The 27,368-nt window shown below is 43.4% G+C and overlaps 1 protein-coding gene across 7 annotated transcripts; it reads left to right on the forward strand.

The window, feature by feature from the left end:
- On the forward strand, positions 1–26,266 carry ZFYVE1 (zinc finger FYVE-type containing 1). Of its 7 annotated transcripts, XM_046941711.1 has the most exons (13): positions 1–964; positions 1,570–3,203; positions 4,029–4,889; positions 14,288–14,792; positions 16,733–16,947; positions 18,987–19,093; positions 20,039–20,147; positions 20,682–20,779; positions 20,894–21,011; positions 21,376–21,546; positions 22,341–22,521; positions 23,030–23,143; positions 24,150–26,266. In XM_046941711.1, exons 3-13 carry the CDS (start codon positions 4,395–4,397, stop codon positions 24,380–24,382), a joined length of 2,346 nt encoding a protein of 781 aa, XP_046797667.1. In that variant the 5' UTR covers positions 1–964; positions 1,570–3,203; positions 4,029–4,394; the 3' UTR covers positions 24,383–26,266. The 7 variants fall into 7 exon arrangements, 6 of the variants coding, with proteins under 6 accessions (XP_046797667.1, XP_015142573.2, XP_015142574.2 ...); XM_015287087.4 differs by lacking the exon at positions 1,570–3,203; XR_005860041.2 differs by lacking the exon at positions 1–964 and having other exon boundaries at positions 3,134–3,585; positions 22,372–22,521; positions 24,150–24,185.
- Positions 26,267–27,368: the final 1,102 nt, after the last annotated feature.

Raw genomic sequence — 27,368 nt, forward strand, 5'->3', positions numbered from 1 at the left:
GACCTGCACCGCGCCTCTCCACCATAGAGATGGGCTCGCCAGAGCGCCCCCTCCACCCGCGCCTAGATAGCAAGGCGCCCAACCACAGAGAGCTAGTGGCTAGAAGGTCGGCGTGAGGAAAACGGCGTCTGTACCGCCGCCATCTTTGCTCGGGGCAGGTGCCGCGGCGGCCTGACCTAGTGTGGAGCTCCGCCATCTTGAGGTCAGACAGCGGCGCTTCGAGGCCGCGAGAGCTTCCGCCGGTGGGAGCCGCCATTTGCGAGCTGCAGCCCTGGGCTGTGGGCGAGGTGTGACGGCGGTCGTGCCGGCTGGACCCGTGGGCGCGGCTGTGGGGGAATGCGTATTTTGTGTGCGTTGCAGTGTAGTCAACGTGAGGGGCCTGCAAAGAAAAGCAGTCTTACGTCGTCCGTAGTCGTAAAGATGTATGGAAGGCTGTACCTCACGTGAAAAGATTTATAACAAGCAAAAAGAGCAGGTGCCCTAGGATGCTGTATCCTCAGTAAAAAGTCTCTGTGCTGTATGGAAACTTGGTCTGTCTGGAGACTGCCTGTGGTGGTTTCCCTGACCTACACCCAGCATCCAGACTGCATTAAAAAACTTAAAATTGTGGTTGCAGACGGAAAGAGCAAGCAGCTGTGAATGGAAGAAGGGCAGTCTGGAAGGTGATTACAAAGTGGGTCACGGCATAAGCCCGTGTGAACATTGGGATTGGCTAAGGAAAAAGTCCTGCTATCTCCCTACCATGTGTTCCCACTGCTGTGGGATATATATGTGGAGAATATGTTCAGATATACCATACAAAGAAAAATGCTCAAAGGAACATGTAGTGACAAGCCATCCCCTCCACCTGCAGTGGAAAGAAAAACAGCACAGAAACTTCTAACTTCTTCAGTACCAAGGAGATGGAATCTACCCAGCTGATTTAATAGCTGGTACTGAGCAGCCAACGACTGATCTGAAACAGGTACATCTCATTACCTTGATTTACAAGTGTTCATGTGCAAGGGTAGAGATCTCAGCTTTACAACATACTTCAAAATTCAATGAAATTCCTTCCTCTTTAAGAGCAGTGTCTTTGCTCTATTGAGTACAGCTTGTATGTATATCCTACATGTTTCTTCAACCAACAGAATTTAGTCAATTCTGGCTGCTATTAATCTTTTGAATAATTTAAAAATATTTATACCAATGTAGGTAAAAACAGCACTCATTTTGCAGTTCAGAGGAGAATGATTGAAAAAAAAACATTCCAAGTTTCCAGTTTCTATGCAGTTGTCTCCGACTGAAGTTGTTATCTGCCTGAAAAATGTGACATCCAAATTCAAGTAAATAACAGTTTCAGTCTGAGACAATAGCTTCCATCATGTAGTTATTCATCCATTGTTGTTTAGCCAGGGAAAGTCACCAGTGTGCATTTACTTATACAAATCATCAATTTTTCCCTCCAATACCCTTCGTAATCAGGGAAGCATCCAGTAAAAATAATTTCTTCCAGATCTCTATTCTTAATACTCCTGAATTTCAGAATCTTCTCCTCAAGTCTATCTGTGCTATCTTTTTACCTTTCAGTTGTGAAATTGAGATGCCATACTCCACTTACTGATCCCAGTTCACTTGATTCCCTGAGGCACTGCTAACTTCAGAATTTTATTCTCAAGTCAGTCAAAAAAGGTCCAGTATGGAGCTTTGAAGATTTAGACCGAAAATAAATAGGGACTATTTATGTTTGCAGATTGTTTTGTATTTCAGGTGTAAGAAATCATTCCAAACGTACCAGGTGGTATCTCAGAGTAAAAAAGTCAGATTGCTATCCTTACTATCTCTCTGTTTAAGGGACAGCCAAAAACCTGACTGTGGCAGAGGAACACAGCTTGGGCCATGTACAGAAATACTGCATACACCTCCTATTCCAGGCAGAGAGTAGTGCTGCAGTTTTTCTAAGGGAGAATTAGAAAAAAAATGGGGGTAGAATGTTTAGGCTTTATCCGGAGTATGCCATGTAGAAACTGGGCCCAGGCATTAAAATACCATTAAAAATGTAGAAAGTTTCTTTGTGCAACTTTTTTTTTTTTTAAAGTATTGTAAATAAATGTAGCCTTTAATTGTACTTTCATTAATACTACAAAGCTAATTAATATGCTTTGTTTTCTCTTCCTCGTACCATTAAATCTCTATGAAGTCTAAGCATAGGCACTTTGAGGAAGATCCATTAGATGTCAGACTCATTGATTTGGCTCCCTGGCTTTCCATAGCACTGCGACATTTAAGTTTCTATTTCCTTTGTATTGAATATATGCACAATCTTTACATTTTTCACTCTGAAGATGTTTGGCTCACAACAGCTTATTCCTACAGACCTCAGTCTATGCAGTTATTTTTTCTGATTAATCTTTTGTGCAAAATACTGATTATAAATGGATCACCATAACAGTAGGAGGGAGATTAGGGAAAATGAACATTGTGCCAATCTCAGAATCATGGAATCATTCGGGTTGGAAGAGACCTCCAAGTTCATCAAGTCCAACCCCAGCCCATCCCCACCATGCCCACCAACCACATCCCTCAGTGCCACGCTGTGTATTTCTTGAACTCCTCTAGGGACAGTGTCAGCATCACCTCTCTAGGCGGTCCATTCCCGCCTTCATCATCACTGAACCGCTCAGAAGAGCAGTAGATACACTCTCTGTGTGCCTGGTGACCCAGAAGGGCACAGGAAGGTCTTGGCTACCGCTGATGTTAGAACTGGATGTGCTGTGCGTTTTGTGAAATGGCAGTGCTTCACCTCACAAAAGGTGCAGTCACTGCCACTGCTATTAACATAGATACCCAGTTATGTATGTAACTCCTTCTGTAAATAATTTGTATCCAACCAAACCACTGGACCAAGTAGCAGAGCAATTTCTAGCTGCCTTTCTATGGATACTGATGCACCAGTTTGCTGAAGTGAAGCCACAGATCCCAGTGAGCACTCATTAGCATTTCAGCCAGGAGGAGCAAGCGCTGCTCCTTGTCAGGCCTTCCTTGGCCACGCACGTAAAGCAAATCAGAAGCGGGGGCAGCGTGGCCGTCCCGCGGACAAGATGGCGGGCGGAGCGGCCCGGCACTACAACTCCCAGCAGGCGCCGCGCGCCGAGGCGCGCCCTGTGAGGCCGACCCTCGGACTACAGCTCCCGGCGTGCCCGCCGCCGCTTCCCGTCGCCGCGGTGAGCAACAAGCCCGAGGATCCCCGCGATCAGCTGATCCCGCTGACAACAGCGGAGCGGGCACAGGGCGGTGGCGGCGGGTGCCCCGGTCCTGCCCTCCCTGCCCCGCCAGGCGCCTCGCCTGCATGCTCGGGGCCCGCTCCGGCCGCCGGGGGAGGAGAAGCGGGCGCCCCGCGGCCGCCGAGGCGGGGCGGAGGAAGCGGCGGCCGGGAGCCGACTGCTCGGTCACTGGGTGCCGGGGGAGGAAGGGGAAGGCGGGCGGCCGCGGGACTGTAAACAATAGCCCGGCCCGCGGCGCGCCGCTCGGGGTCGCCTTTGTTCGGCGGCGCGGCTCCCGGCAGCGCTCCGACCGCTCCCCGCGCTGCTCCGGCCGCGGCCCGAGGTAGGTGCTGGGCGCACCGCCGTTACGCAACGGGACCGCCGGCTCCGCACCGCCCGGCCGGCGCCGCCCCGGGCTGCGGGCAGAGGGAGAGGCCGGGCCCTGGAGCGCGGCGCGCACAGACAAAGGCGACGGGCGCGTCTCCGGGGGCCGTGCGGTAGCGGGGGGGTGGGAGGGAGGGGGAGAGAAGCCTCCTGGAGCCCTGTGACCGGGGCTGCTCGGCACCGCCGGGGTGCGCGGAGAGCCGGGGCTGGCAGAGCTAGTCGGGAAATTCCCGGCGAATAAATAAATACTATGAACTCTGAAGGAGGAGCTTAGCTCGGGGTGAAAGCAAAGAATTTTCTAGTATTGACACAATCCCGTGTGAACATATATATGTACTCATGCATTTCTAATGCCTTTCTTTCTTCTGCGTTACTAATGTCTCCGTCTGCTCTTTGCTTTAGGGAAATCCTTGCCCTCATCTGCCCAGGGGCGCCTGGCTGGTTTTGTCCTATCACTGAAAGCACATCATGGAGTGAAAGAACAGGTGCCAGCATTTGGGTATAACAACAAATTAGACCAACCGCATGCTTTCAGCTTAGGTGGGAAGAAGAAGAACTTCACCTGTGCCTAAGAGGGCTCCCAGGGAGGCGAGTTGATGTATGAATCTTACAGAAAGGTCTCTTAGTTACTTAGAATTAAGTACGGACAGAATTCCTGTTGTGTTTCTCTCCCCTGTGAAAAATACTGAATTTGCAACTGACTTTTCACAGTATCGTTACTTAAAGCACAACCAGGAGGGAAAATCTCTGCTGTAAAGAAATCTGAAGATGAGTGCCCACACACAGACTGCAGAGAAGGGCCAGAACACGGCCCTCCTCTGCCAGGAGAGCTACGTTTGCAGTGGGACAGATGAAGCGGTCTTTGAGTGCGATGAGTGCTGGAGCCTGCAGTGCCAGCGCTGTGAAGAGGAGCTGCACCAGCCGGAAAGGCTGCGGAACCATGAACGGACCCGCATAAGGCCTGGCCACGTCCCTTACTGTGACTCCTGCAAAGGTGCCAATGGGAACATCATGCACGCCAGTATGACGGGATCAAGACAGATAGCAGCGGTGAGGTGCCAGGTGTGCAAAATCAACCTCTGCGTGGAGTGTCAGAAGAGAACGCATGCCGGGGGGAACAGGAGGAAGCACCCTGTCACTGTGTACCATGCTGGCAAAGCCCAGGAGCAGGAAGAGGAGGAGATGGATGAGGAGACCAGGAGGAGGAAGATGGCTGAGAAAGTTGTGAGTTTCCTCTTGGTGGATGAAACTGAGGAGATTCAGGTAAGAGCTACTGTAGCCTGTCTGACAGGTGAGATCCTTTGGTTTGTATTTTTGTCTGATGAGTAGGGGAGATGAGTGATTAATGCTTGAAGTGTTACTGGCAGCAACAGTAACAAATTGAGAATGGCTGGTTCCTGGCACGGAATGAACGTCTTGGGCCAAAGAGACCCAGTACCTAAGACAGACCTTGCTCACTGGTTTCTTGAAAGGCAAGTTCTTTTGTGTGGCAAGAGCCTCCTCTGAGACTTGGTAAATGAAGCTGGTGAGAGAATTGACTGTACTGGGCCACACACAACTAAGAACTCCATGTGCAAGGTGTTGATCATTCCTGAACAAAATTGAGTAGAGAGGATTGCAGTAGGTACCCTGCAAATGGGAGTGCTGGCATCAGATGTGACATATGATGAGGAGTGGGCACTGTACCAAGCAGCATTAGTGGCAAGATGAAAGCCCCCCACTACCTCTTTCACCACCAGTAAATCCTTCTGGTTGTTAGGATCGGGATCAAGTAGAAGTAAGGGTCCTGTAAGGAATCATGACTGTGTACCAGATGAGTCCTACAGATGTCACGGTTAAGCAATGTTGCTGGTCACAAATGTTGTTCCATGTTAGCCTTTGGCCATCCATTTGGTACAGATCTGGTTTGTAATGATGGAAATAGGAATAGGAACAGCTTCTCAGGAGACTTTTATTATAAGGTCCAGCAGGCAGTGCATGCATTTACTTCATTTTTATGTTGGTCTTTATTTTTGGTAAGCACTTTACAAATGTAAAAACACCGTATGTAAAAACAGCAGTGTGTGAAAGTTACAGAGCAGGTTAATTACCCAACTAAAAATTTGGTTTCACCTTCTGGCTTGATTTGCAACATTCATGTTAAACCTCGTTCAGGAGATACTGGAATAAAATGTGTACTCACCTGATGGCTGTATCTATGCCCTAATTTAACATACTCATGCTGCCAGTCATAAAAAAGGGGTGTACTGAGGCTTAAGGAGGGAAAGAATGATGGTGACTGTGGACTGGATGATTGAGTTTCAGGTGTAGAAGCAATCCTAAACGTGTGTGCTTCTCCTCAGCACACATAAATTTTCATATAATGTGTGGCAGATGCAATTATCTCTTCAAGATGCAGTTTTTTCAATAGTCTTATCTAGCTTCCAGAGCAAGCTCTGAAATGCCTTAGAACAGGGCTGTCCTGGAAGGCTCCTCACAAGCTGTGGTTGCTTCTGGTTCTTCTGTTTTAAGTTATTTTTATACTCATGAATCTGTAAGCCTTACTGAGGCAGACCTTTGGCTGCCTCTTGCAAGCAAATGCTTTACTCTTTAAATGTCATGGGCAATAAAGCCAACTTCCTTATTGGAACTGTAGTGGTCCTTTATAAGGTATTAACAACTTGGTCAGAACAGGGTTGAAAAAGCTCTCTGAAAATGATCTTGCTTCTTACTGAGGTCTTAAGTCAATTCTTCCATCTTGAGTGATGTTCTCTATCTCACAGCTGACTACTTATGTGACAGCTCACAGCCAAGTCTCCAAGCAGTTTGTAAGTTTTCAATTAAAATATTTTCTAGCAGCTGGAACTTAGAGTTCTTGCTGTTATGGTGATGTTTCTGCTAGTGAGCATGAGAACCTTTATTCAGAGATAGTTGTCAGGTGATTAGCTCTGAAGACATGTTCTGTAGCATCTTTTGCTCTTAATACTGAACTGATGTAGCTACAGGTAAGTCATCTTCAGTCCTTTTTTTGTGTGTGTGTGTGCTTGTCATTAGCAGGATGGTTCCCGATTACTTTGGAGGAAGTCTTTAGTTCTTTAAACCACTTTTTGTCAGAAAAAAAAATCACCAAAAAACAAAACAAAACCACAAAGCCATAATAACCTGAAATGAGGAAATTCAGAGTTTGGGGGTGTGCAGCTTTATAAGCTTGGGCAAACAGGCAAAGGCTTTATCAGAATTATGGAATCCAACTGTCTTCAACTGTCTGTTCTCCGACCTTTGGAACTTGAAGTTTGTTAGGAAATTGGAGAGGAAACTGCTTATTTGCTGTTCATGGCACATTTGGCCATGCAAATGCTCACAGCTAGTCCTACAAAATTAGGCAGTACAGGTTCTGCTGTTGAGCAAGTGCAACAGGTGAAGATACTTGCTGGGGTACACTACTTGAAAGTAGTACAATTATGTGGAAATGTGGGATGAAGCGATTTCTTAATTACCATGTGAAACTTGGAGTTCTTCAGCTCAAGAAGTTGTGTCCTATCTCATCATTCCTCTTGGCTTCGAGGAGCTGGTGCTTCTGAAACTTGAGGATGTTCACGGTGTGTCAGCGACAAGAGTTTCAATTCTAGAAGCAGCGTAACTTCATCCATAAGGGGTAAATCAGTTTAGCTGAGAGGTAGAGATTCTTAGCTTGGTCACAGCACAGCACTGATTCAGCTGTCATCATTCTGAGGTCTGCATAATTGTCTTTGTGCTGTGTTGCATAGATGTGCTAACCTGTTTGGGGCTAGCTTTGAGCTTTTTGCACGTTGCAGACATAACTGTAAGCTCACAAAGCTGAGGAGTTCTTGGGCTTGTTTCAAATCCACTTCAGGGTGGGAAAGGTTCCATTTTTAAACCATTGTTTGTGCGGCAGTAGTTTGGAGAGAAGTGAGTAGCTTAAGCTCATCCCTGTGAAGTGCAGACTTCTTTGTGATGTTCATATTGCAGCGCTGTATCTGAGCGCCTCAAAAAGAGATTTATCATCTCATGTTAAGGAAGTGCTTCTGAAGGTTAAATCCAAACTCATCCTGCAAGTCTGTGGAAGAACCAGAGAGAGGCTGTTCCTCCTGGAGTTCAGCTGCTGCTGTCCTACACACCACACAGCACTATGTCTTGTGACTGAGTTCCAAGCCATCTTGGCTTATACTACCGATATTTCCTTTCCTTCTTCTAGAACTGGAAAAAAACAAACCCTTTTGTCCATATTTTACAAACTGGCATCTTTTGCAGCTTGGACCCCATTCTTGGTCTTTTTCCTCAGGCTGTGTTATAGTTTTGCAGTTTCTACTTGCACAGTATTAAATTTCTGGCCTTGTCTGTCACATATCTGAAGCTGACACTTCAATCAAATTGTTCTTGATAACTGCAGCGTCTGTTTGTTAATTCTTTTGGCCATATTCTATCTTCCATGTTTATCTCTACTCAGAGTGATATTGTGGGGACTGCTTCCTCAGTCAATTGCTTTGATCTTGTTGCTGCTCTCATTATATCTTCTGCATCTCTTTCTTCTATGTTAGAACAAGTACCAAATCTGTGCCTACTTTTCTTGCAAGTGTAAATCTCCCAACTGAATCCTCTGTTCTGATGAGGTGTCAACTTTCATTTCTTGCCTCAGACTTGCTGAATTTTCAAACAAGCTCCATTGTATGACGACTAGGGCAGCCCCTTACACATGGGAGGCACTTCTCTAAAGAATTTAGAGAATCACTTAATTGATCACATTTTAAAATGTTACTTACTCTTATACTGGTAAGGAGCAGCGCAACAAGATGCAACAATGAATTCATGATTGAGGTTGGAATCTTCAGTTTGAGCTGTGATACTTTCTCTCTGCCTCTCAAGCTTTTACACTGGTCTTTGTTTCTTCCTTGTACTTAATGTTTATGTAGTTTCTGGAACAGCAACCATTTCTGCTTGGTCTTTATACAATGTGTTTGCAGTAGAATGGAGAGTTATGTGTTGATTGTACAGCGAGCTCTTTGCTGCTACTTCTGAGGCAAGGGAGAAGAAATGCTTAACGAGGCATAGCAACAACTTGATAGCTTTATCTTGGGGAACAGATGTCAAGAGCTACCACAGGATCAGAACTTCCTTGTAGTGCCATCAGTGGCTTCTGCTAGAAGACTGTGTCCAAAGCTATAATTGAGGACATGTAATTTATGCAAATGGCAAAAAGTCTTTCATCAACTACAGCAGACAGGGAAAATGCTAGATTGTTACTAGTCTACCTTGGAGTTACTGATATTTGACTAGAAACTATCTCTACTAAAAGAAATTATCCATTCTCGGAGTTTCAAAGGAAATAAAATGAATTGAGTTTGTAACCTGTCTTATCAAGGAGACAGGGAGGAAAGAAAGTCTTTTTTTTTTCACCTGAAGCTTGCCACTGTACAAAAACAACATCCCCAGTAGTATAATGTTATATGGGAGAAAGGACCATACATTTATTTCTGGATCTGCATTATGACATCCCCTCTGATCTGTGTTTCTTTAGTTAGCAGGGCTTTTTTTCTCTTCCTTCCCCCTTCCCCCCCCCCCCCCCCCCCCCCCCATAGACAGCTGCATTTCCTAGATGCAGCCCCGTTCCTGAGTTCTTTTTATTCTGCCTGGCAGAGGTAGACACTTAAAGGATGAAGCTCTTTCCCTCAGCAAATACTGAGCAGGATCTATCTAATGCTCTGCAGACAGTTTAGATGACATAATGAGCCACAGCCTGTATTTAAATACAGAGCATTTTGTACAATAACCAACTTCTAACAGTGTAACAGTCCATAGTCTTCCTCTGTCACCTCTTGTTAGAAAGTTGTATGTACTGAATGATAGCTCCTGAGGGGTATTACCTGCTTTGCTGTTGTTGCACCTGCTGTAAACTTGATGAAAGCGTTGTTTTTTTTTTTCCTTACTACCTCCTGACTTGAGCCTGGCCAAACCCTAGAGATGAGACAATGGGGAGTCATGAGGAACTATGCTTTCTAATGGGGTGTTTTTTTGTGGGTCAGTACAAGCTGGTTTATATCTTCTCTGCTAAGAGAAAATCAAAATCTAAGTTTTGTTGTTTGCCTTTGTAGTAAAAACAAAACAAACAAAGAAAAAGCAATAAAAAAACCACTTGTCTAACACATACTACTAGTTTCTATGACAGTCTTGCTCAACTTGTTGGGAGAATGTTCTTGTTTTGCCCTTTTGTTTTTTTTTTAATTACTGCCTCCTGTGAGTTTGTTGGGATTTTAGTCCATGTCCTGCAGCCTGAAGAGTCACAGCTGGTGTATTTACCATAAATGCAAAGGAGGAAGAAGAAATGTTGAAGGATCTGTATTTTTTAGGTCAGAGTGATCTGTTGGATCAGAACTTGTAATTTCTGTTCCTGGTCCCTGCTGTACTGTTGATGAATTCCTCCTGTTTGCACTTCAGAGAGCTTTTCTTGTAAAAGTGCTTTTGGGATTTTTCCCATCCTGCTGTGTTACCAGTTTTGCAGTTCTGTCTTCTACAATTCAGTGCACTAGTTTTCCATCCCCAGAATAAAGCAGTAGGATGACTACTTTGCAATAGGAGGTTGGGAGCGCTCTTTCTTCCCCACACATACAGCAGTATTTTGAAGAGTGTTCTTAGAAGAAAGGAGAAGAGTCATTCATTCAACAAACACGCAGCTCCTGTAAGACAAGGGATCTGGCAGTGTATTCTCCTCCAGCCCCTCTACCACTTCCATTTCCTGCACCATTTGCTTTGTACGAGTCACTGGGACACAGGCATTACTATAGCACACCTTTTCTTTTGGGTTATTATTGCCTTGCTTTGGGATCAGATAAAGGCAGGTGTTCACGTTCCCTTGACCTGTCCATCAAAACACCCTACAGCTGGGAAAATAACTAATTATTTTCTGAAAAGTGCAATTGTAATTTAAGTTTCTGAATGCCCCTTGTAACAGAGACAGTGTGGTATCACAGTGTCCGTGCAGGTAATTATGCTTAGTATTTAGCAAAGCTAATTGTTACGGCTGCAATTCACTGACTTGCTGTCTTCTGGGCATATCTCTTCAGCTGGATGTGCCTCTGCTGCTACAGCTATGAGATGAGGATGGTAACTGAGTGACCAAATGAACAGCTGGACAGAACTGAAAGAGTACTTAGGGAACAGGATAATGATCTCTACTGCTTTGTTTACAGTTCTCTGTAAGAGTTCAATGACACTCTTGAAATAACATTATTTCTGCAGCAGTTGCATTTACCTTGAGGTCTATTAATTTTGAGATCTTCCAAAAGGAAGAGGGGAAAATGTAGGCTTTCAGCTAGCAGATAGATTATGGGCTTTTGTATAGTCGTCTGCTTTCAGATGCTTTTCAACTCCTTTGTCATCTACAAGGGTAGATTATCTACTAAAAACAATATTTCAGTCAATATTGCCTCTTCAGGTTAGAGAGGGCACCAATAAAATTAAATTACCTCCCATCCACTCATAGTGGTTGGTTTTTATTTTATTCCCTTTCCACCCCCCCAAATGTGTCCTGTCTTGACATCTGTGGATGTCACAGACTTCATAGTTGAGAGCTTTTCTTCACAGGGAGCCACCCGGTGTTTTTTCTCACTTGGTAGCAAGAAATATTTGGGAATATCAACTGAGGTTTCTTCTGGGATCAAAGTGGGTTGCTTCCAGCAGCTTTTCTTATTATGTCTGTCTGCGAGGACCTCTGAAGAGATGTGGATTTTGGTGGCAGCACTGTGATGTGTTGCCAGTTATCCCTCTCAGATTTGCTTCATAGGCTATAGCTGGAGGAAGACATCTGTTTTATAGACTTCTCTTGTTTTCTTTGTATCTGAAATTCTGGTGTAGTGACCTGACAGTAAGACCTCAAGCTCTAGGCATGCACCTAGACTTTCGTTTTCAACTGTGTCACTGTGGCACAGCTGTAGTTTTGTGCATCACTTCCATGAATGTTAGCCAACATTAAGGCTTCATAAATAGTTTTAAGTGGAGAAAACTGGTTGAGAATGTCGGATTCACTTAATGTGTTTTGCCCAGAGGCAGAGCTAAAGTTGTACGAGAACAGGTCATTGGAAACTGCTATCTACTTTGTGTTTTGTTTCTAAGCTTTAATTTGTTATTGTTTGAAGAATTTGTTTCCAAGAAATTCCTGGTCAGGAATGCCATTTTATCAGTTCTTGTTTCTAGACTTTTCTTAAACAGTTCTAATTTTATTATGTCTTGGAACTAGGAGATGTGTTTTGTTATGTGTAATGCATCTTAGAGTATGAGTGACAAGGAGGTTTGAGATCTAAATGCATTCCACAGCAGTGTGGTGTGAGGTTTTTGTATCCTCTTTAGAGAGGACTCTAAAGCTTTCATTTCCTCCTGCTGAAAGCCTTCACTTTCAGTTTGACCCAACTCTGGAGTAACTGGCTGAATGACAGTTGTGAAAGAAATGTGGTCCAAGCTGGAAAATAAGGCTGACCAAGATTCTAACCTGTGGTGGTGTAAAGCCTTTTCTTTCTAGAAGATAATCTTTTTCTAAGACCCATAACAAAAGTGTAAATGAGTCTCTGACACTGGAAATGACAAAAATGACCTTTAGGGAAATAGAAAAGGATTGGAGAGAGATGACTCATCTTAGGTAGATGTACAAAGTTTTCATTCTTGCTTGTCATTGCTATGGAATTTAAGGAAGCTCTCGTTTATACACTGCTGTTCATGTGAGATGTGGAGCTCTTGGGCAGCAGGAGAGTATATGTAGCAATGGAAGTGTGAGTCCTTTGCACATGCAGCAGAAGGTGTATCAAGCAAAGTTCTTTAGAGATGAGGGCGGAAAAATGAAATAGGACTGGAGCCCCAAGTGCTTCAACACACACATTGCATCCATCCTGTCTTTAGCGGTCTGAAAGAAACTGCACAGAGGTTGCAAAGGGGTTTGACAACCCCTATAGGATAGACTTACTGGTTCTGTGTCAGATGTGAGCATCCAGATGCAGTCACTACTCAGAAAGGCCTGAGAGCTGATAAAGTGTGCAGGAAAGCATCCTTTTCTTGTCTAAGTTCTTTCTCAGCTATTACTAAGAGCCATGAGAATATAGCACAAGCTGCACTTCAGTGTATTCATGTGCCCCTAGGTGATGTCTTGATGGTCTCCCACAGATAGAAGAATAGATTCTAATGAAAGCATTTTCATTTCTTTATTTGCTTGTCTTCTGCACACCATGAGACTGCCTTGAATGCTCTGAGCCAGTGAGTAGCTACCGTGGTACCACAATCTGCTGTTTTTCTTTCTGAACACAATTCCCAACCACAGCCTGGTGCACTGGCTATTTTGTGGTTTTCCTTCAAAGTCTAGACTCTGGAGTTGACCAGAGGCTGGATGAGCCTAAAACTCATTTAATGATCCGGGAATAAACTTATAGGAAGAAACCGTTCATTGCCTCATGGCCTGTGTGGCTCTGCTATCATGAGACTTGCTAAGACTGCTTGCTGAGGGGATGGAGGGCAAGTAGCCAAGGAGCCTCCAGCCACCGAGGCAGTCTGAAGGGTACAGAAGCCCTGTGCCTTTCGGCTACCTTGGATTCCTTGAGATGAGGATCATGATGGTGGAGAAGCATTCAAATCCTTCTCAAATAGTGTCTGTCGTATTTTTCCCTGTCACATAGTATGTGGAGTAAAAACTCGCTAGAAGAAGGAAAATCAATTGACAAGCAACCGTAACTAGAAACATGAAATCTTTGATAGCCAAGGCAGGACTCGGTGAGGAAAACGAGAGTTTCCCATATAGAGCCCTACCCTGTTTCATTGCTGAGTTTATCTGTTTCCTGTTGCTCTAGTATCTGAACAGAAAATGTCCTACTCTCTATCGCAAATACCTCGATACTTGTCATGGGGAGAGTTGTTTCTGTTGTTGTATGGTTTTTATTTTTTACTTATTTTTTTTGTGAACACACAGTACGGTAAATTATGAAATGGATTATCGCAGTTGTTGTGGCATGATTGTAAAAGCCAGTTTGGCCTTCTTCTGTCACCTGGCTTCAGGACACAACTTTGCTTCTTTCATTTTCCTTTCTGTCCCACAAGGCTTTGCCAGCTGGAGAGCCTCTAAGAGGCTGTGCTTGGCAAGCTGGAGAGGCAGCGTCTGACAGCCTCTTGCTGTGGGATGAATGCAGCATGGCTGAACAAAGGAAAGAGCTTTTTTTCCTTGAACAGGTGCTCAGACTCCGAATGGTGCAAGTTAAGGTGACAAAAGCATTTACCTGCTTTGCACTTGAGTTTAGAGGCTTGCCAGAAGACCAGTGCTACTGGGAGCGTCTGCCTCAGTAAGTGTTGTGGCAGGCTTGGCAGTAGGATTTTGCTCTTATCTCTAAAAAGAGACTACCTTGGGGAGCTAGGTGACATTATAGTAGAGGCAGGTAGTTACAGCAAGGCATCACCTTCAAAACAGCAACATGATGAAACAGCCTACATCCCATTGATGTGTATGTGTTACAAAGCTGCTTTCTAGTATTTTGCTTTTGAATTCTCAGTGCTTCAAAAACTCGAGACAATCTGAACACAAAGTAATCGCTCATAGTCTTAGGAATCCTGGAACCAGCTATGCTGTCTGAGTTGTCTGCTCCAATTGCATAGCTATAATATTTCTTTTCTGTTGATGTTGTTGTTTTCTTTTGAAGGTAAGGAATGAGGAAGACTTTATTAAGAAACTGGACTGTAGTCCTGACCAGCATCTAAAGGTAGTGTCCATCTTTGGGAACACAGGGGATGGCAAGTCTCACACCCTTAACCACGCTTTCTTCTATGGCCGGGAAGTCTTCAAGACATCTCCAGCCCAAGAGTCCTGCACGGTCGGAGTCTGGGCAGCCTATGACCCTGTCCGCAAAGTGGTGGTAATTGATACAGAGGGCCTCCTGGGGGCCACCGTGAACCTCAGCCAGAGAACACGGCTGCTGCTGAAGGTCCTGGCCATCTCTGACCTTGTCATCTACCGTACTCGTGCTGACAGGCTCCACAATGATCTCTTCAAATTCCTTGGTGATGCCTCAGAGGCTTATTTAAAACATTTCACCAAGGAGCTAAAAGCTACCACGGCCCGGTGTGGCCTAGATGTTCCTCTGTCAACTTTGGGTCCAGGTGTCATCATCTTCCATGAGACTGTGTACACCAAGCTACTGGGCTCTGGTAAGTAGGCAGTAAAAAGTGACTAACTGATGTGCTAGATGCTATCAATAGATTACCAGGTTGCATTGAATATTCAGTGCTCTTTACTACCATGTAGAAGATGTGTTTTGAGTTTTGCTCTCAGTAGTTCCAGTCTGTGAGCCAGGCTGTGGCAACAGCAGAGTGTTCCATGATGGTGGACTATCCTAGATCAGCTAGAGTAATCCTCTTAGCCAGCTGGGCGTTGGCACTGGCTGGTCATGATGGGAGTTCTGCCAGCCTTGGGAGGGGTCATAATGCACGATCTTGAGTGTGGGTGATATGTCAGGCAAATGTGAAAATGGACACCCTGGGATTTTGGCAGGGATATGGAGGATCCTGTTGCAAAAAAAAAAAAAAAAAAAAGAGAGAGAGGAGGGGAGGAAAAAAGGCAATACAAAAAGCCAGAATATATGTAGATACCAGGAAGAGAAAGAATAGTAAAACTGATGGGTATCAATACTCACAGTACCTTCAACCTACTCTTTCAAATTCCGTGAGCCAGAGTGATTCTGAGGCCAGTATGAGGTTGGGACTGAGATTGTGGTAGTGCGAAGTTGATGGTTTGGCACCATTTTCTCTGTGCACATATTTGGTACAGACAAAGCAGCAGGCCTGGCACAGTATTATTCCCATCACTTTCAATGTTCTTTACCAGTGCTTTCAACTTAACTTGTCTTTTACTGGATTATGTGTATTTCAATTGTTTGTTTTATTTGCATGTGAGTGAAATATACTCAGACATGTCAAGGCAGATTTTGTTTTTGGCTATGCAGGGATGTGAGCTTCTTCTCCTGGGCCCACTTCTTCTCTATTTCAAAAGATACGATGAAACCTTTTTTCATTCCTTCTGTCCATTTCTGATTCTTTGAGCAAAAGCCCTTATGAACTGGCTTGCAGTAAGACTCAGTTCTGTTGCCTGGGAACATCTGGGGGTCTTCTATTGTGTAATACCACAATAGCTCCCTGCTGGCCCACACTCTCATTTTGGCCTTTCTAACTGGTGAGATCTTGAGCTATTAGAACTTGAAATTCTATATGCTGATTATCTGAGTGCCTTTTTAATTATCTTTAACTTACCTGCTGTGGCAGTTCCTTTTGTTATGTAGCAATTTGCATATTAGCAATGGAGAATTTCATATAGTTGTTAAAATTTGCCATTTCATCAGGGCAATTCAGTGACTCACAATGATCGTTGCTGTGTGAAAAGTCAGAGGAGTGGGGAAAAAAATGTTTTCGTGATCATTCTGATCATGGTAGGAATAGGAAAGAAAACTTGTAATATGTGGATTTGCAGCAAGCTGCAACCATCCATCTCGACAGATAATTGTGAGATGAGCGTGTTTATGGTTTTGGGACAGGGAAGAAGAGATCTGTGTTATTCTGAAACGTACAGCAGGTGCTTGACAGCAGGCAGAAGATGGTGGTCAGCTCTGTGAGGTCTGAACTCTTGTGGCAGGTTATAAAGTGCTTCACCTTGTACTAAAGGTTGGTGGACACTCAGTCTTCCTTGCTCATATAAAGTTCATGTCCTCCACTTGTCAGGTGCTAGGGCTTGCTATTCTAAGTTATGGTCTGGTTAGAAGAGCTAGCAAGTGTGCCGACGTGGACTTCTGTTATATCATGTTATAAATTGATTCTCTGTTTCCAAATCTGTGTTCCAGTTTTACCTGTGGGTTTGCAGTCTCTATGAAACCTGGTCTTAGAATCTAAAACTGCATATCAGAAGAGTCTGCTTTTGGGAACAGCTTTTGTTTTTCTTTCTCTACTTGTAAAATGTGATGATAGCTACATTCCAGATGCGTTAGAAAAATTAATTGGGAGAGCTAGTGCAGTGTTGCATATGAAAACACTGCAATTTAAATATGATGTGTATTTTAAACCATCAGTTGTTTATATACTTCCTGATGCTTTAAATACAGATCATCCTTCTGAAGTTCCTGAGAAGCTCATTCAAGATCGGTTTCGGAAGCTAAGCTGTTTTCCTGAGGCTTTCAGCTCAATCCATTACAAGGGAACAAGGACATACAATCCTCCAACAGATTTCTCTGGACTTAGGCGAGCTGTGGAGCAGCAGCTGGAGAACAATACAACTCGGTCACCTAGACAGCCTGGTGTTATCTACAAAGCATTAAAGGTAAGTCCCCTGGTTTGGAGATAAGTTCATCATGATCTTTATTCCTGTCACTGTTGCTGGTAACTGTTAGTTGCAGCTAATAAAGCTAGAGTAAATGAACCAGTGTCATAGAATGGCAGATATCTGGAAACAAAGCAAGTCTTTGAAGGTAATGATTTTGTGTAACAACCAAGTGGGTTAGGTAGCTTTTATTTTAAAAGAGCAAACAACAAGAATAAAAACAGCCAACAAAAACCAAGAAGCACCCACCATAACTGAGGCCCTGTGGTGTCAAGAAAAGTTGAAGAGCAAACCAAAGCAAAAGCAAAAAAAGTGAGCCTGGAAGAAACTTACAGGAGAAGAAAAAACAATGGATGCTGTGAGTGGTGAGCATATAATGGCAGTGACTTACAAACAGGAGGCCCAGAAGGAGTTATTGGTAAAATTCCTCAGCACAAGGGGAGAGAATGCAAATAACTTGGAGGGAGTTAATGGTTTGCAAAACATAACATTGAGCATAGTGTAACCCAAGGGCTAGGAGGCAAAAAGGAGGAAGGGGATGTGTTAGTAGCTAGGAAACCAGATAGGATTAAGCCAAATGTTGTATTGTTTCAGAATGCAGCATCAGATCGGAAGGCTGGTGAAAAGGAATTGGTGGAGAGAACAGCTGGTGATTTTCTTAGAAGGCTCACCCTGCCAGAGTAAAGGAGGGATTTTCAGGTCTTAAAAGTTTGCAGTTTGGCCTACAGGTTTCCCCATATTGCTACCACTGCCTGATGGGCAGCATATTTTCATTGGCCTGGAAAAGCATCCCTGTTAGCCAAGGATGGAGTCACTGGGAGCATATCTGCAGAAGGTGACAGTGACAGTGTTGGTGGCCTTTTGGCCACTGAAACAGATGATTCCAACAGTGTGGTATTTGAGTTAGCTGAAATGCAGAAGGATGCATCAGGGTAGCATATACACAGTTCCTTTTGCTGGGAGCAGACAGGCTATGGGGGAAAAGCAGCTGGAGTGGTTAATAAAACTGGAATTTCTAAGAACTAATTGTAATAAGGAAGGAAGTATCAGATACAGCTGCTAGTATACATCAGTTCATGCTTGTTAAGATGGTTGCCGTGTTCACATCACTACTGAATACCAATTAACATTTTTGCTTTGCTTCTTGAGGGCATAAGATTTGCTAGACATCTTTGTCCATCCCCTGTAACTTTTGAATCCTTTGGCCAGTATTAAGATCTCTTTCAAGCTTGACTAACGGTAATTTCCTTGGAGTTTTGTGAAATCAGAAAATAATTGCTTTGTCAGTGCTTATGTATCTACTTGTTTTTGTCATAACACCCATAAAAACTGAAAAAGTTTTGTCTGCCAAGGCTAAGGACTGGTGCTCCCAAGAAATGGGACAAATCCCTTTGTCTTGCTTTTGTAGTTTTACCAGCCTAGAGAAGAACAATTATTCAAACAGCCAGAGGAAAACTCAAGGCAGCAGTTTGAGCTGAGGGACAGAGAGAACATTTCCTCATGTTCTGTTTTCTAACATGTACACGGATCTTCAGAGTCTCCTGTAAGTTTCCACAATACAGGCCCCTTTTAGTTAGAGGCAATGGACTAGAGCTGAAACGCAGGGTTTCATCTGAACATCAGGAAACACTTTTTCACTGTGAGGTTGACCGAGCAGTGTTCAGGTTGCCCAGAGGCTGTGGAGTGTCCTCCTTGGAGATGTTCAAAAGCTGCCAGGACGCTGTCTTGGGCACTCTGTTCTGGACGGCCCTGCCTGAGCAGGGTGTTTTATAGGATGACCTCTAGAGGTCTCTCCCAATTTCAACCAGAGAGTGTTTTAGAAGCATTCAGCTTATTTCAATACAAGCACAAAATTGTCTCTCTTGCTTGGTTTTTGCCTTAGTTTCCAGGTTAGCAAGACAGAATTTGTTAGCTCTGTGCCCTCTCTCTGCCTCTGCTTCCAGAAGAATCACCCATTCTTTTGCTGGGTGAAAATTTTGTAAAATGTTTGTAATGCTCTCAGTCCATTCCAGTTTCATCCGTTCTTCTCTGTTTCATAGGCCCTAAGTGACCGGTTTAGTGGGGAAATCCCTGATGACCAGATGGCTCATAGCTCTTTCTTTCCAGATGAATATTTCACATGTTCCTCTGTGTGTCTCAGCTGTGGGTAAGTGGATGACAAAGGCACCCTCATTCTTCTAGAAGATAGCGCTGCTCTGGTCATAGCAACTTTATATTCTTCTGCTGTAGATGTTTTGACAACTGACATATCTGATAACAGATAGTACTTCCAGAGTTCTTCTGAGATTAGACACATTAATTGGATGGCTGTTACTGCTGTGTCCCTGCTGCATATGATATGTGGCCTTTGCCTACTCTATTTTTGTGTATCGCTACAGACCTCTTTTGCCCATATCCTTTCCACAGTTGGTTCATGAGCAACTTGACTGAGAACTGCACATGGGGCTTAGAAGGAAAGAATGTCTAAGGAAATCCCCTGACACCTTCTACAATGATTTCTTTTTTTTATGAAATAAACAGTATTAAAGCACACACCATTACAGGACTATACTGTGACTATTTCCAAGAGGATCCCCAGGTTTGAATAGAGCTTGGCTCGTTGCCCTCTGGAAAAAGCCTGGAGACTGAGCCAGCAAGTGTTCTGAGTCTGTAAAGTACTATAGCAGTATGATGTTACTATGACTGAAGAAGAGTTTCTCTCAATTACATTGTAGTGCTACTTTCATACTCTTTTATGTTTGTTAGAGAATTCCTAGCAGCTCTTTGGAAAGGCTGCAGTGTTAACACTGTTCTGGCCAATTTTCAATCCTGGTTTTCCTAGTTAAAATTCTCTGTGAAATTTAAATTGGCTACAGTGATCATTTTCTGCACTAACTTGTTGTGTGATGTTGCTTTGTACTGCAAAACAGCTGCTACAGCTCCTTCCCAATAGCCTGCCTTTCAGTGATAGGTATGTGACAATGTTGCTTTATGTACAGTTGTTGGGGTTAGAACACCTATACGAATACAAGACAGTAACATAAATGAACTCTTAGTGACATCTGTCCCATATCTAACAGTATAAGCTCATGGCTTACTATTGTATACTCAGGTGTGGCTGTAAGAAGAGCATGAACCACACAAAGGAAGGAGTCCCTCATGAATCCAAAAGTCGATGCAGATACTCTCATCAGTATGACAACAGAGTCTATACTTGCAAGGTGAGTAGAGACAACAACAGGGTCTGAAGAAGGAAAGGATGCCTCAATGAATGAGGAACATCATAGGCATGGGCCTGTTTTCTTGCATTACTTCAAATAGCTTTGACAAGAAAAATTAATTCCTGTTGAACTTGTATTTTTTGCTCAGAGATCATCACCATTACAAGTAACTGTCACCTTGCTAGCTAAATTGAGAGCCCACCTGCTCTAAACATGGGTGATATTAGCCTTCTATGCACTCGATGCGGTTATTCTCTTTTACTTGCTTATGCCCATTGCTTCATATTAGGTAATTTTTCTATGGGATGTGCGCAGGATAAGGAAGATTTTTGGCCATCATTGTGGTTTTCAGTACAGCAGAGATATTTACAAGATGTAATAACGGAGTGATTTCTTTCATAGGTTTTAATGAGCGGCCTCTTTGTTGTGGAGACCACTATAAGCCAATTGCATACTTTTTGTAGCCAAAGAGCTGCAATACCTGGTGTCTGGGATTCCCAAGAATGCAGTCTTAATTGATCCTTTGTGTTATAGGCCTGTTATGAACGAGGAATGGAAGTTAGTGTGGTGCCAAAAACCTCTGCTTCCACTGACTCACCTTGGCTAGGCCTTGCCAAATATGCTTGGTCAGGGTGAGTACTGCAGCTAAGATCTCGCTGCTGCCTGTTGCTTCTACTCTGCCTAGTGCTCTGGACTTTCAGTATCTCACTGATATCACCTGTCTTCCTTTAAATCCTCTCCTGCAGATATGTGATTGAGTGCCCCAACTGTGGAGTGGTGTACCGCAGCCGGCAGTACTGGTTTGGCAACCAAGATCCTGTAAATACTGTGGTGAGGACAGAAATTGAACATGTCTGGCCAGGGGTAAGTCTGGTTGCTGGATATTCTGTATCTAGTATGTATGGTAGTTATTCCATACTTTGGAGAAAGTGGTTCGATGCTCATTAGAGTAGGTCCCTTAGAGCAGGTCTCTTGTCTCTGTTGTTTAGAAGAACCTTTGCAAGGGCCTTCTCTCATTTTTGGCTGTCTAAAACTGGCACATCAACCATTTCATGAATACTTTGTATGAATATTACACCACTACAACTGTGTTTCAGGGTGGAGCTGGTGAAATTTTTATCATGCCTGCTCTCTAGTGTAACGGCAGCAGTGGGTTGTGTAGCCATCTGCCTTTGAAAACTCATGTTTCCCTGATTTTATTCTCAAATTAATGCCTGCTTTCTTCCAGACGGATGGCTTTCTGAAAGACAACAACAATGCAGCCCAGCGTTTATTGGATGGGATGAATTTCATGGCACAATCAGTATCTGAACTTAGCCTGGGACCCACAAAAGCTGTGACCTCCTGGTTGACAGACCAGATTGCCCCAGCTTACTGGAGACCTAACTCTCAGATCCTGGTAAATAGCAGCTGCTGTACTTCTATACTGTAGAGAAGAGCTTTGCATCGTTAAAATTTTTTCCTTAACTTTTTGCATTTTGTATATTTGAAATACTTCCTGTTTTACTGCATCAAGCCCTTGTCCTACAGTTTTGGAAAAACTGAATTGCTTTCAACTTTTCCCATTTTGACTTAGCCAGAGGAAGAATGAACAGAGATTCTGCCCGGCCCTGCCATATAAACAGTTCTCTCTCTTCTTTTTGTTACCTCTTCTCTCAAGAATCATCATTGAAAATCCTAGTTGGCATGAACTTGCTCTTAGAAGCAAAGAATCAATATCTTAAATCTTGCTTTTGTGGTTGATAGTACTATTTTTGTAAGTGCAGAGATTTAACTCTGGTTTCATACCAGTTGCACAGTCCTGGACCCAATGATTGAACTAGAAAGGGATTCTCTGTGTCTTAAAGAAAACGGTTAACTACCTCAGTGATGAAAGTCTTCTGAATTCTTACAACCCACTGAGACCTAGTACCCACCATTCAGCCCTACATGATGTGGCTGTAATTATTTGTGGTTGTGACTGAAGGGATCATAGCAACCTGTTGGCTTATCTGCTGTATATACACCTATCTGAGTCACTTCCTTGAGGTCAAGATATGGGGCTGATATCACACAAGTCTTAGGTGTAATTGTATTTATCACAATTTCAATCTGAGTAATGCCATCCTGGGATTCTGCTCTTTATTTTTTCTGCTATGAGACCCTTATGGAAGATCAAGCTAACAGTTTTTCTTTCTACGTTGTCCTGATCAGAGTTGTAATAAGTGCAACACGCCTTTTAAAGATAATGACACTAAACATCACTGCCGGGCCTGTGGAGAGGGCTTCTGTGATGGCTGTTCTTCCAAGACCCGTCCTGTGCCTGAGCGAGGCTGGGGACCAGCACCAGTGCGCGTGTGTGACAACTGCTATGAAAACAGGGGCATCCAGTTAGGTAATTTTGAGTTGACTGTAACAGAATTATCCCTGGGTAATGCTCTGAAGTCTTTATCCTTGGCTCCTGGATCACAATTCTCACTGGGTGTGAACAGCATAGTTCAAGTTGGATTTAGCTTAGAGTTTTTAGTATTGAAGCCCAAGAGCTTGATGACTTCTGGCAGGAAGAGGACCCTTGCAACAAGTTACCAGATATTTTGCTCACTGATAGAGTTACTTTCTAATTGGATCTTTGCTTCCTTTTCCCAACACCTGTTGATGGTGCAGCTGACATCAGAGCAGGAATGCTGCTGGTTCAGTAGTCTGTGTTTTTGTACTTTTTTTCTAAAATAAAAGTGAAAACTCTGTAATCAAAGACTGGGGATTTAGATGATGAAGACTGAGGAGAGATCCCAAGCTCTTTCTTGGGTTTGTTGCTTTTGGGTTTTTGCAGTGCAAATAAACTGAAATTTAGCAGAAGTTGTGCTGGAAATAGATACTGAGCCCTTTATTCTTGTGCCATGCAGATGTGGCTGAGCTGCCTTCAGATGAAGAAGGGGGGACACTTATTGCCAGGAAGGTGGGGGAAGCTGTGCAGAACACTCTTGGAGCAGTGGTGACAGCCATGGACATTCCCTTAGGTGAGCTCTGCTCTCTTTTAATAAATCTTATGTCCAATTGATTTCACAAGGTAAAACTTCATACTGAACTTCAAGATAATGTATGACACACTGGCACCTCCAGTATGATACCACTGTTGATTGAGAGTTCTAGAGCTGATGTTTCTCCTTGATTTTCAGCATGCTGTTTCTGCAGTCTGTACCTCTTCTTTTCTCCCTGTAGTCCCAACCTGTGTGTATGAATCTCTGCAGTGACCTAGCAGTCAGTTCCCTAAGGACTGGCCAATTAGGAAGCATTTTATCAGGCGTGGTTTTATTCCAGAGATGCAGAATGCCTTGAAGTGTGTTCATGGAAACTGGTGTCATTTGGTACTTCTGCTGGGTGGGTTGAGAATCGAGCTGTGCAAGCTTGTAATGATGGAAATGTGATCAGTAATGTGATCTTTAGTGATGACCTTAGTACAGTGAGAGTTTGCTGCTCTTTCATGTGCTGGGTAGCAGTTCAGGTATGTCATCAATCACCTTTCATGTGAATCTTCTGTTGTTGGAGTTTCCTCCTACTCACTGCCCGTATCATCACTTTGTTACTTTGCCTGCAGTGTTTCCCACCATCAGCTGTGTGGGCTGTTCGTTGGCTAACTCAGTGAAAGGAAGAGTAAATATCTTCCTCAGTTTAGACAGTACATGTGCTTCTGAATGTTTGGCTGGGTGACTCTGTTTTCTTGGCCACAGTTGAAACTGAAGTTAGGAAAAAGCAACTGTCTCAACTTCTGAAAGAGTGTGAGTAAGGGAAGATGCCAGAACTTAGGGAAAAACAGTCTGTTCCTTTGAGGAGGGGCGGAATTACCCATTTAGGCTGTTCTGTCCATCTGTTACACTGAGGTAGTGGCAGTAGATCTTATTCGCCTCAATGGCAGTGTTACAGCTTGCAGTGTGTAAAGATTTCCACCTTTGGCAGAGAAGGTATGGAGATATTCTTCGTATGCTTATTTTCACACATTTTCTCCCCCTGCCACTTCCTCTATAGGTCTGGTAAAAGATGCTGCCCGACCTGCATACTGGGTACCAGACCATGAAATCCTGCACTGCCACAACTGCCGGAAGGAATTCAGCATCAAGCTCTCCAAACACCACTGTCGGGCCTGTGGCCAGGGATTCTGTGATGAGTGCTCACATGACCGCAGAGCGGTTCCTTCTCGTGGATGGGATCACCCAGTCCGAGTCTGCTTTAACTGCAATAAAAAGCCTGGTGACCTTTAACCCCAGGCTCATCTCCACATCTTTGCAATTCCTTATGTTCTCAGGGTTACAAATGGAAATATTTGGTCTCCCTCTCACTTCTTAACCTGTTGCAGCCAGAGTGCATGTTTCCAGTCTCTGGCCTCCTCTCATGTATTATATCCATCTTGGAATGCTGGGAATGAACTTCAGTTCAGCTGTTAGGTTTTAATTTCAAATTAACTGGGGAAGGGAAGGAGCTCCCTTGTAAATGAGCAAACCAAAATCCAGTATATTTTATTCCAATCTAACTATATATATATAATATCTATATATATGTATAATTTAGCATATTAAGAATGCAGTTGGCTAACGAAGCTTCGAGTGTTCCTAGTTCAAATGATGGATGATGGTGTTCCTTGCTATGTTGAATCAGACGTACAGCCTTCTGATTCTTCTGGAAGATCTTATTGATCACGATGCCACGTGGGGAAGGTTTGGACTCTGTGCTGCCCAGAAATCACAGGCATCTTCAATTCTGATTGTATGAATTACACCTGGTAATTCAAGCAGCCCTGCATCTGGATGTGCCATGCTCCTGGCTGTTCATTAGAATGTTTGTTTGAACTACGATATGAACAGTGGTCTTGCAGTGCAAGAGGTATTAAGTTGACATGACCCTCTAGTAGAGACTAGTAGAGCTTTTGAAGGTAAAGCAAATCATATGGCACAAGGCAAGGCATTCTGAATTTGCCATTTTGACTTCAATACCAGATCAAAAGGTAGCAGGGTCTTGCTGTCCCTGGCAATGTTCTCATATACTCAGGTTTTTTTTCAGGTTTGCCAGCTTGTTGCAATTAAGTTTTGTACAGAGCAGAACAAGAGAACAAGTTGTGTAGGCAATTCTGAGATAAGAAGTTTGATTTGTTTGGGTTGTGATTTTTCTTTTTTTCCCACTTTTGAAAAAGATCTCTGATTCTATGGAACCTCTGGGTTCTCAGACATGGTTGTATAGAAACTGCACAGATTTGACATACTTTTTTTTTTCTAATAATATGAGCTTACAAATCCACTTGGAAAATGGGAACCTTTCTTCTTTGCTCCTAGCAGCTGGCACTCACTGGACTTCATGCTTCTATTAAAGGACCGCATTGAATTCACTGATTATTTTTTTTTATTATTATTATCAAAACCACCACTTAACCTAATTAGTACTGTCTTGTACTGTGGATTTGTGGTTCCAGTTGTAAGAAGTAAGAGACCATTGTGGATTGAACTACCTAAAATTCTTTGTTGTTGGCTTACATAGTCAAGGATACTTCTACCACACGAGACTTGTCTCTTCTTGGAGTGGCTGGAGTTTGATGCAATGTCCTGAAACTGTGGTATTTTTTCCCCAGCTTATTAAATGTGCTCTTCTGTAGATGAGTGCCCAACACCCTGTTTTAGGCCTGTATTATTAAATTAACTGCTATAAAAGACTTTATCTTCTGAACAAGCATTCTGACTTTTTCCTTGTAAGAAGTAGTTCTCACTTGTCTCTGAAAGAATGTACGGAGTGATTGCCCCTTCGCAACTACATCCAGCCTGCGCATGGAAGTAGACTTGAAGACTTCCAGGACACCTCTGTACTGACCAAGTTTGCTGGGGACTATCTAACATTTTAATAAGCAAACTTTGCCATAAACTGACAGTTGCCCAAGGGAGGGCATGAGTAGATAGAAATCCTCTCTTTAAAACACGTTCTGCACATCCAGCATAATTCTGTGCTTCAAAGTCGTCTTATTATTTTAATGGGCGAGCAATGTGTTCTTGGTTTGTAGGCTGTGCCGTGTGCTGTTTATGCATGAGCCTTTACTATCATGTTAATGCACAAAGAGAGCAGCCATGACATTCCTTGTATAAAATTGTTGGCATCTGTTTCAACACCTTGTCTGATTTTGTTTTTCCATGTCACAAACAGATTTAAGAGGAAATATTGTCTAAACATTTTTAGTATATATGCTACCTTAGCAATTTAACAACCTGATCAGATACCCCGAAGCTGAATCTTTTATACCATTGCTCAGTGAATCAAAACTTTTTTTTGCTGTGCTTAACCTGCAGCAGGCTGAAATACTGAGAGGATTGTTTGGGTCTTTTTTCTCAAAATGAGGGGAAAAATATCTGTGAGGTTTAAGCTCACTGCGATTTTCTATAGACGAGCTTTTCCTTACTCTGCTTGTATTGGGTACTGTGAGTAAACGGCATAGAATATGGATATTAAATGGATTAACTATTTAAAGGGGATAGGTGCATGTTTTAGTAGAGCCCAACTCTATGTGGTATTAACATGTTAGGATTATCAGGATTCTATAAGCACAAGGGCTCTAAATGGTGTCTTTGGACAGCAAGCTCCACAGGAATCTTAAAGTCAACAAATCTGGGGGTGATGTGGGGACCACTGAAGTATTTAACAGGGAAGCATCTTGTGCTTGGAGTGGGACTGCCTGAAGACAAAAGTTAATGCTAGCAGTGGAAATATTTGATAGTTGTATTCATGAACTACTGCGGGAGAGGCTTTGCTTGTGGAAGTATTGGGAGTGCCTAACCAGAGTGAGTCTCTGCAAAATGTCTGCACTTGACAGCAGCCTTTTTGGAGCACTGCAAAAGCCCAAACGTTTCATAATGCCATTACTATGTTACGAGACAGGTCTGATACTTCAATGTAACTCCTGTGCAGGATGTGAAGACTGCTGGTTAGGTTTAGCAAGATATAACGGAGGAATGAAATCTAATGCTGGATGATAAGATCTTGTTTAGTTACAAGGATAGGGATGGGAAGGGGTTGTTTTCCAGGAAGTTTCCTTAAGATCATTGTGTATCTCACCAAAAATAAATTAATGACTTACCATTGAGTTCCCATCAGAGAGGATGGTTATGTGTCATTTGGATCAAATGGAGTTCACTGCAATGTTCGTATGTCAGTAGCTAAAATGAATACGCTGTACTGGGAAGATAATGACTTCAATTGGCCTGGGATGTGGCA

Source organism: Gallus gallus, chromosome 5 (genome assembly GCF_016699485.2).
Source record: "Gallus gallus isolate bGalGal1 chromosome 5, bGalGal1.mat.broiler.GRCg7b, whole genome shotgun sequence".
NCBI lineage: Eukaryota > Metazoa > Chordata > Aves > Galliformes > Phasianidae > Gallus > Gallus gallus.